The 11604-nt window shown below is 39.4% G+C and overlaps 1 protein-coding gene across 7 annotated transcripts in view; it reads right to left on the reverse strand.

The window, feature by feature from the left end:
* Ggnbp2 (gametogenetin binding protein 2) overlaps positions 1-9417 on the reverse strand; it is a 35853-nt gene extending 26436 nt beyond the window's left edge. For 5 of the 7 annotated variants that reach the window (XM_026398019.2, XM_026398015.2, XM_026398021.2 and 2 more), the window contains exons 1-2: positions 9223-9417; positions 8521-8716 (exon numbers count right to left, since the gene is read on the reverse strand). In XM_026398019.2, the coding sequence (XP_026253804.1) occupies positions 8521-8613 (93 nt within the window). In that variant the 5' untranslated portion in view covers positions 8614-8716; positions 9223-9417. The remainder of the gene's footprint in view (positions 1-8520; positions 8717-9222) is intronic. The other 2 variants (XM_026398016.2, XM_026398020.2) reach the window with 2 other exon arrangements.
* Positions 9418-11604: the final 2187 nt, after the last annotated feature.

Genomic DNA, 11604 nt, shown 5'->3' on the forward strand with positions numbered 1-11604 from the left:
TTCAATGCCCAGCACCAAATAAAAATAAATAAATTAAACAAAGGCATATTGTGTCCATCTACAACTAAAAATATTTTAAAAAATAAAATAATAAAATGGACTGAAGGTGTAGCTCAGTGGAAGAGCATCCCTGGGTTCAATCCCCAGTATTGCAAAAAATTGTTGTTTTTGCAGTAGCCAATAACAGCACTTAAAACAAATTACCTGATGTTTTTAGTTAACTCCTCATGATTATGAAATAAATCTTTTTAAATACTTTAAAAATATATATATCAGGATTCAGATATAGCTCGGTGGTATAGTGCTTGCCTCACATATGAGAGGCTCTGGGTTCAGTTTCCAGTAGTGAAAAACTGCCCGCCTCCTGTCCACAAAATATCTTATATAGGGCTGGGGTTGTACCTCAGTGGGTACAGCGCTTGCCTAGCATATGAGAGGCTCTGGGTTCAGTTTCCAGTAGTGAAAAACTGCCCGCCTCCTGTCCACAAAATATCTTATATAGGGCTGGGGTTGTACCTCAGTGGGTACAGCGCCTGCCTAGCATATGTGAGGCCCTGTGTTTGATTATCAGTGCCACATAAAAATAAGTAAATAGGGGCTGGGGTTGTGGCTCAGGGAAAGAATGCTTCGCATAGTAGTGCAAGGTGCTGGGTTTGATCCTTAGCATCACATAAAAATAAATAAGATAAAGGAATTACATCCAACTAAAAAATATATATTTATTAAAATAAATAAATAAGGGTATTGTGGAGCTAGGGTTATGGCTCATTGGTAGAGCACCAGACTAGCATGCATGAGGCCCTGGGTTCAATCCTCAGCAGTACATAAAAATAAAATAAACATATTGTGTCCATCTACAACTAAAAATATTATATATATTAAAAAATACCATACATATTTTAGAACAGTATCTGATGCATAGTAAATGCCTGCTCTAAACATGAACTAAAAGTGTACACTGAAATAGTTACTCAGATATCAAAATTTGGCAAGGCATGGCAGTGCAGGCCTGTAATCCCAGCGATATGGGAGTCTGAGGCGGGACAACTGCAAGATTCAAGCAACTTGGTGAGATCTATCTCAAAATAAAAAATAAAAAGTGTTGGGGATGTGCTCAGGGGGAAAAAAAATCAAAACAGTAACAGGGGAAGGAGGATATAAAGCTTAAAGTTTAAGGATATGTTTCAGTATGTCACATAAAGGGAATTAATAATTAGTAAATTCCACTGTGCTGTAATGCTACACATTTCAAGAAGAAACACGGTTAATGTACTACCAAGAGTCATTTAACTGTTAAGATGTCATCAGTTACAGAAGCATCCCAAATCCAGAGACACAATCTGGATAAAACTTCTACCTTCATAACAATGAAATGAAATAACACATGTATATCTTAACTAAAACAACTTTAAAGATATCGAACATACTGTGCTAGAACAAACTATTTCCAGATGACAAGGACCTCAAACTGCTACATACCCAAAGAGTGAAATCAGGACAGAGAGACCTGTTTAAGGCAAAACCAAAAATAAAAACAACAAAAACAAAAATCCCACTTGGCTGCATGTGGTCTTCTCTCCCTTCTCCATCCAACACCATGAAAACCTGCTTCTTCAGTGGACGAGACCATTCTCTTCCTTCCACATTAGAAATAAAAGATTTAAAATATACCTGTTCTAACAATAAATAGGACCTCATCAACAATAAAGGAAAATGTAAGCAATAAATACAAAATCTTTTCTTGAATTGTTAAGGAATGAAGAAGACTGAAATAAGTGGATTCTTTTTTTACCCCTCCAGTCCTGAGAATTGAACCCAAAGCTTGCAACAGATACTCCACCATTAAGCACTAGCCTGACAGTGCATTTCTAAGTACAGTATTTTTTGTTTTGTTTTGCTTTTCCCGTACAGGGGATGGAACCCAGGACACCTTGCACGTGCTAGGTAAGCGACCATTTTATTCTTTGTTTTAACAGGGTCTTCCTCCTGAGTTGCTGGGATTAAAGGTGCACACCACACCTGAAAGAATGGACAATAATACAAACATCAATTTAACAATCCAAAAGATTATACTATAATTCATAGGATCAAAACCTGCACGTATAATGAGTCATTTTTATATGTGTATATTTTATCTTACAGAGAAAGAAAATAAATATATGTGATTAGATAGTAGGCCAATACATGACTTTTTTCTTTATGTGTTCTAAATTCACTTCAATGCACATGTACTATTTATTATTAGGGGAAAATCAGTGTTCCAGGTTTCCAATTCTGTAATTGTTATCCCATGTTCAGAGACATGCATCCATCTCAACAGATTTTACTGTTCTGGAAGTTTCTTCTTCAATACATATAGACGAACTGTCCAAATCTCACTATCTGAAGAACCAAATATCCAATTTTCAGGCTTTTCAATCCCAATATGTTGTTTCTAGATTTCTTTCTCAATCTTCATTAATACCTCCAAAGGATGAAAGTAATAATAATACTTAATACAGCTTCATACACACTAGGTATGTTCAAGCACTTTCATATATTAGCTTTAGCAAAACCAACACTATCAAATAAAATTGAAGTCACTAGTGTAATCCTTTAGCTCTAAATATTCAGGAGAGGAAGACTGAATAAATAAATGGTCGAAATATCTAACAATACATTGTTCAATGTATTTATTATAGGTAACAACCTACTCAAATTTTTTAAAAAATTAATAATAGTGGTATTAGAAATCCTGGTCCAAGGACTAGGGATATAGCTTAGTAGTAGATCGCTTGCCTAGCACGTGCAAGGTCCTGGGTTCCATCCCCAGTACAGGAAAAGCAAAACAAAACAAAACAAATACTGTACTTAGAAATGCACTGTCAGGCTAGTGGCAAAGCACCTGCCTGGCATGTGTGAGCCCCTAGTTTGATCTCCAGCACCATGAAAAGAAAAAAGAAATCTAACTATAAAGTCATAAAAAGGTGTAGGATAAGCCAGGTATGGTCCAACTACTTGAGAGGCTGAGACAGAAGGATCATAAGTTTGAGACCAGCCTCTGCAACTTTAATTTTTTTTAAGATTTTTTTTAGTATTTATTTTTAGGTGTAGATGGACACAACACAATGCCTTTATTTTTATGTGGTGCTGAGGATCGAACCCGGGTTCAACCGTGCTAGGCAAGCGCTCTACCGCTGAGCCACAATCTCAGCCCAAGCAAGACGTTCTTAAAAGAAAAAAAAGGGCAAGAGATTAAATTCACAGAACCATATAACTCAACAGAACATACCAAGTCACTCCAAACCTACCATTTAAGCAACTAACACTTGTTTTGCATTTTCACTCACTAAATCCAAATATACACCATTTCAACACAAACCAATTGCAACTATAACAAAAAATTTAAGACAATTACCTACACTATTTTAACATGAAAGTCCCATCAATTTAAGAAACAAAGAATATTACTTTTTTTAACCAAACTGAAACTTCTCTGGCCGGGTTGTAGATATATCTCACTAGAGTGTTTGTTTGCCTACCATGCATGAGTATTTGATCTCTAGCACTCACCTCACAAAAGTCTCTCCAACCTGTTTTAAGTGAAATTCTAACTTTAGATTTAGTATAAATGAACTATTTCTATTCTGATCAACTTTTTTTATTATTATTTTAAAAATTATAGGTCAAAGAACACATCTAACATATTGAGACTTATCAGTTGACCTTTAAAGAATTACAATTATATGGATAATATCTCTTACCTTTGTTAAGAGGTAAGAGAGTTAAAAAAAAAAAAACAACCTCATTTCAGATCACTTTATTTTCACCTAACTAGTACGAATATCCAAATCTTATCTAATACTATGTGTCTCACTTGGGTTTCATTGGCTTGGATAATACCAAATATTCTCTTGTTCTTGAACTTACTCTATACCACACTGGCTAGAGACTCTGACCTAAATAATTGATCTGTCCTTGCCTTTCAAATGTTTAGGACAATGGCTTTTTACCTTACTATTTTGTAGTCAATCACTATATGCTGTTCAATGGCTTAAGAGATGACAATAAGAAAACAGGGAAGGCAAAGAGACTAGTAGCACTATTTTTCTTCATTATTTAAAACTACTTCCTTGACTCAATCTAAGATTCTTGGTTACCTAAAGGAAAAGTGTCTTGTAAAGTATTTCAGGTGTGGTTTCACAGAGAAATCACTAATCTTCAGCTTCATGATGAGGTTGCCTATCCTAGCTAGCCAAAAATAGAACAAGTCATTGGGCTGCAATTACCGCTTTATAAAGTTTATTGAATCCATTACCCACTTTCACTCTTAAGTATCTGTCCTGGTTTTTCCTGACCATAAAAAAAAAATCCGCTTTTAGCTCATTCTCACAAGCTCTAACCAATAGTATTTAAGTTTGTATTTATCAAAACTTTGATTTCACTGTTACTTCTGCATTCACAAACATTTGTAATATCCAATACCTCTGGTAAAATTAAATATTAAATCAAGTGTTGAAAAAAATTAACTACTAAACTTTTAACAATTACCAAACACCTTATCCCCATGACTCTCCATATGCTACCTTTCTTTTAAAGTCTCAGACAGTTAAAAAATTCTTATCATGGTTTTTAGCATATTTAGACTGATTTGAATTGGAATGGTAAACTGTTTTCCAAAAATATTATAGCACCAGGACAATATGCACCCAGAACTTGTGTTCTTATCCTCCAATCTAGTAATTCCGATTCCAAAAGCCTAAGGGGGTGGGGAGACTTTAATGCAAAGATTTAACTCATTATTTCTATCCTTACAGTATTATTCATAGCAAAAACTAGAACCTCTTCTATGTTCCATAATGGAATGATGATTAAATAAATTATGGAATATCATACAACATAATATTACACAATCATTAAAAATGTTAAAGAAAGTTGGGTATGTGGCAAACACCTGTAATCCCAGCAACTTAGAAGGCTGAGGCAAAAGGATCACAAGTTCCTGGCAGCCTTAGCAACTTAGTGAGGCTCTAAGCAATTTAGTGAGAATCTGTCTCAAGAAAAAAGTTTAAAAATGACAAAAAGCCTAGTGTGATGGCTCAGCCTATAGTCCCAGTATTTGGGAGGTAGAAGTATCACTTGAATCCAGGAGTCTGAGATCAGCCTGGGTAACACAGCAAGACCTCCATCTCAAAACAAACAAAAAAAGAATAAGAAACTACAGTGCTCTCATTATTACATTTAGTGAAAGAAAGTTACAGAATGTTACAAAAGATAACTCTGTATCTATATTTCATAAAAGTGAAATTATATCAAATGCTGCTAATCTCTGGGGAGTAGGATTAAGGGTAATTTGTGGTTATTTTTCAAGATTTTATAAGGAGTGTGCTTTTTGACTACATTAGTTCTTTTAAAACTATTTGCTTAAGAAACTATAATTCTTTTTTTTTTTTAAATATGAATTTTATGTTCTGGAGCTTCACCATAGGTTTTTTTTTTTTTTTTTTTTTTAAGAGAGAGAGAGAGAACCTTTAATATTTATTTTTTAGTTCTCGGCGGACACAACATCCCTGTTGGTATGTGGTGCTGAGGATCGAACCCGGGCCGCACGCATGCCAGGCGAGCGCATCACCGCTTGAGCCACATCCCCAGCCCGAAACTATAATTCTTCAAAGGTATCTCTAATCAGCTAGTAACACTGAACAGCATTTGGCGACCTACGTCAACACTTTCCTAAGCATTCCACCAGTTTACTTACTTGGGATTTTTCTCCAATACATTTAGATCAGTACTATACTCAAGTGTTCAAAACCACTAAACTACCACAGGAATCTTTTTAATGTGGATATAACATAAAAGAGGAGACTTCTTCATACACAAGTTTCTTAATTTCATTTTATAAATACAAGTTAAAATCACCAGTTTATTAAGGCTAGAATTTTCAGCATGCTGGTTACTAAAATGATAAAATTTGTAACTGCCTGTAATCTGTAAACATTGTAACTAGAATAACATCTAGTTGTTAACAAGAGTCTAAGATTAATGTGCTTGAAATAAACACAATGTTTCCTCAGTGCATTACCTCTAGACCCTAGGAACAAAGATCAAACCAAACATTAAATTCAGGCACACACTGCCTTCAAACTATCAATGGGCCAATGCAGAGCATAAACCTCAGACATCTTCACTTCCTCTTCCCAGTTCTCCACCAACAGGTGTTTTGCCCTGCATTCACTCTTTATGTGATATTTGGTAGAATGGTCCTGAAAGGAACTTGTTTTCCTAAATACCACGTCCTTGACAAAAATGTTCCCTAAAATTCATTTACCAACAGCACTCAAAGACTGTAGAAGTGTCCAAGACAAATAAAATTTAACTCATTCCCTAGGGATAAAAACCTATTCAAAAAATAATTGCCCAAAATAAAATATCATTTTGATAAAAAGCTTAAATTTATTTGTCTTGGCCACAAGTCCACAGAACAATAAAAGCAAAACTCAACCATCCAGTGCAATGTGAAGTAATCACCATACTAAACCACAATGCAAGGTTACATCTTTTTTCTACGGAAAATTTTGAAATTCATATCATTATGGAAAATGCATCATATATATTGGTTACTTTAAAGTGCTAGATGACAGGTGTATTAATGTGCTGCACTCACATTAAAAGTGATCATAAGGAGAGAACAGTATCTTAGAATTTTATAAATACTCAAAATTTACAATATTTTTTCCCCATGTTTTAACATTATATACTCAAGATACCAAAAGAGTATCTTATATTAAAAGTCCATAGGATTTAAAAAAAAATTTTTTTAAAGCCATTCTGGGAAATAAACCTACAAGGTTGAAACTGTGCCTCTGAAGTGTTTATGTTGAAGAGGGCGATTAGGAAAAAATAATTATCAACAAATAAACTCTTGATGTCAAGAGTTTCCACACTGAGAAAGGCATCATTTAATTTGATCAAAAGTGCTATTTTTCTTTTTTAACTATTTAAAATACAAGTCCAGAGCTGGCAGGGGTGAATGTGCCTGTAGTCCCAGCTACTCAGGAGGATTTCTTTAGCCTATGAGTTTGAGACCATTCTAGGCAACACAATGAGACATCCAGCTCAAAAAAATAAAAATTAAAAAAAAAGAATAAAATAAAAGTTCATTATACTTCTAATGCAAAAAATGCAGAAACCATCATAACCAGGACATACAAGTAATTTCTAAAGCATCAACACAAATTTTATTTACTTTATGTCAGGCCAAATCATGCTTTCTCCATGAAGGGAGGAAAAAAAAGGACTTGGATAATTATAGATGCTTTTGCTTGAAAAGTTCTAACAAATTAAGTCATTCAATCGCTCTTTTAAAAGTACTGCAGCTCTATCAAGTCTTAATTGATATTGGCAAAAAGAAAGGCATAGACTGGCATCTCTACAATGACTTGCATTTTATATAAAATGTGAAAACCTTCTGTAGATAAGTGCAAAAGAAAAAAATATTTTTCCAGGAAGAAAACTGATCAATTGCCCTTGAATGGCAAAAAAGTCAAAGGTGCTAAAATAAGGAGTCTTATCAAAATAGGCAAATGTTTAATTCAAGGCTTCAGCATCATCAAAGTGCAGATTTCAAGAGCTATTCAGAAAAGGTTCATTTCATTTCTTAATAGTGACAAGCAACTGCACTCATTTCCTGTTCAGATTCAATTCAAATTTCTGCATTTCCTTTTAAAGGAAATAGTATAGAAATAGAGGGCAGAGGGTGGGCAAAGCTATACCACCAACAACTCCTATTAAAAAAAGAAAAACAGGAAAAAAAAAAAAAACCCACCTACCCAGGACCAAGTCTTTATACTCCAGATAAGCAATCAGCTTTTTTATATTAGTCTTATGATTTAAATATTTTTTTTAAATCTACCTGTAAACTAAAGAACTAATGCCAAGAAAACCCATTTTGAAGAGTCATGGCCTAGCAACACAATCATTTCAGGAGTTTTCATGTATCAGGCATTGAGACTACTTACAACGACATCGAATCATTCTAGTGGAATCTTCACTGAGTAAGAGCATGTCAGTCTGCCCTCGGTAATTATGCTCATGTAGTGAGAGCTATGGTATTAAAATTTTAAAAATACAGGTAGCAATGCAGCTGCGACATTTCCAGATAATTAAGTCTCCCTGAGGGTAGGTGGTTTCTGTAAGGGATAGGCCCTAAACACCTAAGATCCTTCAAACCCTGTGTAAGGAGCGTGCTTTCCCAAAAGCAGCGTCTCCTGAAAGGAAAGGGTGACGCGAGAAGGTTCAAAAACGAAGGAAAACCTGGGAAGAGGGGCTCCAAATGCGTTCGGAACACTGGGCCTGGGGCAGGCAAAGGGTGCCAAGAGACCCACTGCAAAGGCGAGTTTACGGGGCCTGCCGGAGAGAAGGCCTCGCCTAGGAGTTGCAACACACTCTTTCTCCAGTGCGCAGCGCTCGGCCTGGGGGAGGGGAAGGAGGGGAAACAGCTGCCAGGGGAGCAGCGGGCCCAGCCCGGCCCGGCCCGCTCACCGTGAGTGTGTCGTCTATGTAGAGGGGAATCTGCCTCCTCTCGAAGGGGAACTCCTCCTCCCCGTCCCTGCACACTGCCACCAGTCGCGCCATCGTCCCCGACGCTGCCGTTGCCACCGTCACCACCTCCTCCCAGCTGCCGCCGCTGCTGCTCCTGCCGCTGCCGCTGCCGCCTCCGCCTCCTCCCAGCTCCTGCCTGCAACAGCCAAACCCCGCGAGCGTAAGCACCCGCCGCCGCGCAGCACATTCGCCACGGGGGGGAGGGCGCGGAGCTGGAGGGGACCAGAGAGCCGCGCTGCGTTTCCCATCACCCGATTCCACACGTGCTCAGCCAATCAGCGCCAAGTAGCACCGGGACCCGCCCCCTCGCGCCGCTCTGCCTCCCTCCCCCCGCCCGCCGGCCTCCAGTCAGGGTCCAAAGGAGAGGCGGAAAGGACCCGCTGGCCCGGGGGCTTCCCTGCCCGTCACAGGAGTCCAGGCTCCAGGACTCTTAACGCCCGGCTTCGGCTCTACAGCCCACTCCCCGCTTCCCGCCGCAGGGATGCCCTCAGCCCACAGCTGACCCTTTCTCCCCTCTCGCTGCGCCCCGCCCAGTCAGTCCCCAGGCTGCAGTTGCCCAGCGCGACCCCGCCCCTGGGAGGGGTCGACCCCGCCTCAGCTCTGCGGAGACGGGGTGGGGGCAGGCCCAGACCCTTTCCTCACCCTTCACGGAGGAGGGTTCCCGGTTCTGACCTTCACCGTTTTTGCGGTCGCTTCCCTGACCCCCACTGCTCCCCGTTACCGGCTGACGAGGCCCGCGTCAGGGCCGGCCTGGGAGGGAGCGCGGCTCCGAATGCCGTTTCCTCTCCAGGCTCAGTCAGCCGCTCGCGCCACGGGGAGTGGGGGAGGAAGGAGGGGGACGTGGGGAGGGTGGGGCAGGGAGGGGCCCAGAACTCCGGGCGGGGCCCCGCCTCTTATCGCGAGACTACAGGCCGCTGTTCTCTGGTCGCTGCCTTCGAAATCCTCGCAGAGGAGACGATATGAGAGACGGTGGGTGCTCCCAGAGTTTAGATACTTGAATAAACCAAAAATAGTGCTGGTACGAGGATTATGTAGATCTAAACCTCAGTCCCCTTCTTCGCGGTACTGGGAACAGCTCTCCCCTGGGCCTGGAGTAAAGGGAGCCAAATGTAGCAGACTCCAGGCCGACCCACGGGTCGAGACCCAGTGAGGACTTGGGTAAGTGGTAAACTGAGGCTTCCTTGGCCAGCAAAAGCGGACAGCGACAGTGAGGGAAAGCAAATGGGCGCTCAGAGACAAACTCTGGCCTTGGTTTCCAGGCTCTTGACCACTAGGTCGCCTTCCACGACAGGAAGATTGGAGGAGGAAAGGGCCCTGCCAACCCTGATTCACCCCGGGCCAGCCGCATTACTATTTCACGGACTCATCGAAATCCTGCCAGGGAGTGAGGGGTAACGAAAAATACTCAGGTGCTGACAGGTTTGTTGTTGTTGCTGCACCAGAAGCATATAAGACTGGACAGTGGCTTTTGTAGGTGGCCTGGCCAAAGGAACTAATTAAGCTGAGTTAATGTTAACTTAGGGATTCCCTTGGGCAAAGTACCGGTGATGGCCAAAGGCCCTTCCCTTACCATTTCCCAGAAGCAGCCCACTGCCATGCACTCAGTTCCTACCTTGCAGTCATTAATGCTTGTTGTAAAGCCAGAATAGTTGTTGGGAAGTATCTTGCCTATGAAAGTTTTGATGATTTTTAAGGATAGAGCCATTTGCTACAATTACAACTGATTAATCTTTAGGACAGATCTATACGTCCTGGTAGAATGAGCTAGAGCTGATACTGACCTTTAAAAAGTATTTTGGTCATCACACGAAGTCTAAGAAATTCACAACAATAAAAATACCCCATAATGCATCCTTAGCCATGTTGACTTAATGACATTGTGTGATCACTGTTAAGGTAGGTGACATAATAAACTGGAAGAACCATTGTTAAGTCCAAAAGGTATTTATACCTTCACCATGTTAGGAAAGAACAGTGTGATCATTAGCTTAAATCCATTAAGCATATAGGATGGGAGTGTGGCTTCAGACAGTCTAGAGTACATAGTCAAAATTTGGACATTAATTTTAGAGAATCGTGTTTTATGTAAAAACATTCAAGAAAAATATTGTGGCTTTTCTAGAAGTGCTCCTTTACACTACCAATTAATCTACTTTAAGCCAGTTAAACTTCATTTGGATTGTGTTTGAGAATGAAAAGCTGAAGTTGTAGTAGCCAATTTTAATTATGTTCATTACTAAACACACACCAGATACTAGCAAAGAAAATGATAGTTGATTAGAATACTTTGTATTGTTTTCACTGATATCTACATTATTTGATGTGGTAGTAAATGTCAAATACATTTAAATTACTAGTTGTCCAAATCTGAGGATTTATAAATTTTCTTTTTCATGAGCTGACATTAGGAGGAAGTCCTGTCAAAAATAGAAACACATGCAAGGTGCAGTGGCAAATGTGTGTAATCCCAGCTACACAGGAGGCAAAGGCAGGAGGATCACAAATTTGAGGCCAGCCTCAGCAAATTAGTGAGACCCTTTTTCAAATTTTACAAAAGGGTTGGGGATATAGCTCATATGCTAGTGGTAGAGCACCCCTGTTTGAATCCCTGGTACTGCAAAAAGGAAAGAAAGAAAGAAACATAATTTCCCTTAAATAATTTTTAAGGAAAATAATATTCACAAGTTAGAATGTAAGCTCCTTGAAGGCAGGGACTTTGTCTTATTTTCTGTTTGTATCATAAGCATCTATCCTGATACATTAGAACCCAGTAAATCATTGCTGATTTTTTTCTTCTGTAAAGTAGAATCAGGTATGTGGCTTTGCATACCAATTCTCATTTTTATAAATGCTAAGCTTTTTCTTACTTGACTTTCAGAACTGAAAGTGTGGTGGAAAAAACAGTACACTTTGTTCTTGTATGATTCAGTATATGTAACAACCAAGATGTAAACTGAAGCCAGAGACTGAGACAGGAGGAATGCAAGTTCAAAGCCAGCCTAAGCAACTCAGTGAGACCCTGTC

Source organism: Urocitellus parryii, chromosome 7 (genome assembly GCF_045843805.1).
Source record: "Urocitellus parryii isolate mUroPar1 chromosome 7, mUroPar1.hap1, whole genome shotgun sequence".
Taxonomy (NCBI): domain Eukaryota; kingdom Metazoa; phylum Chordata; class Mammalia; order Rodentia; family Sciuridae; genus Urocitellus; species Urocitellus parryii.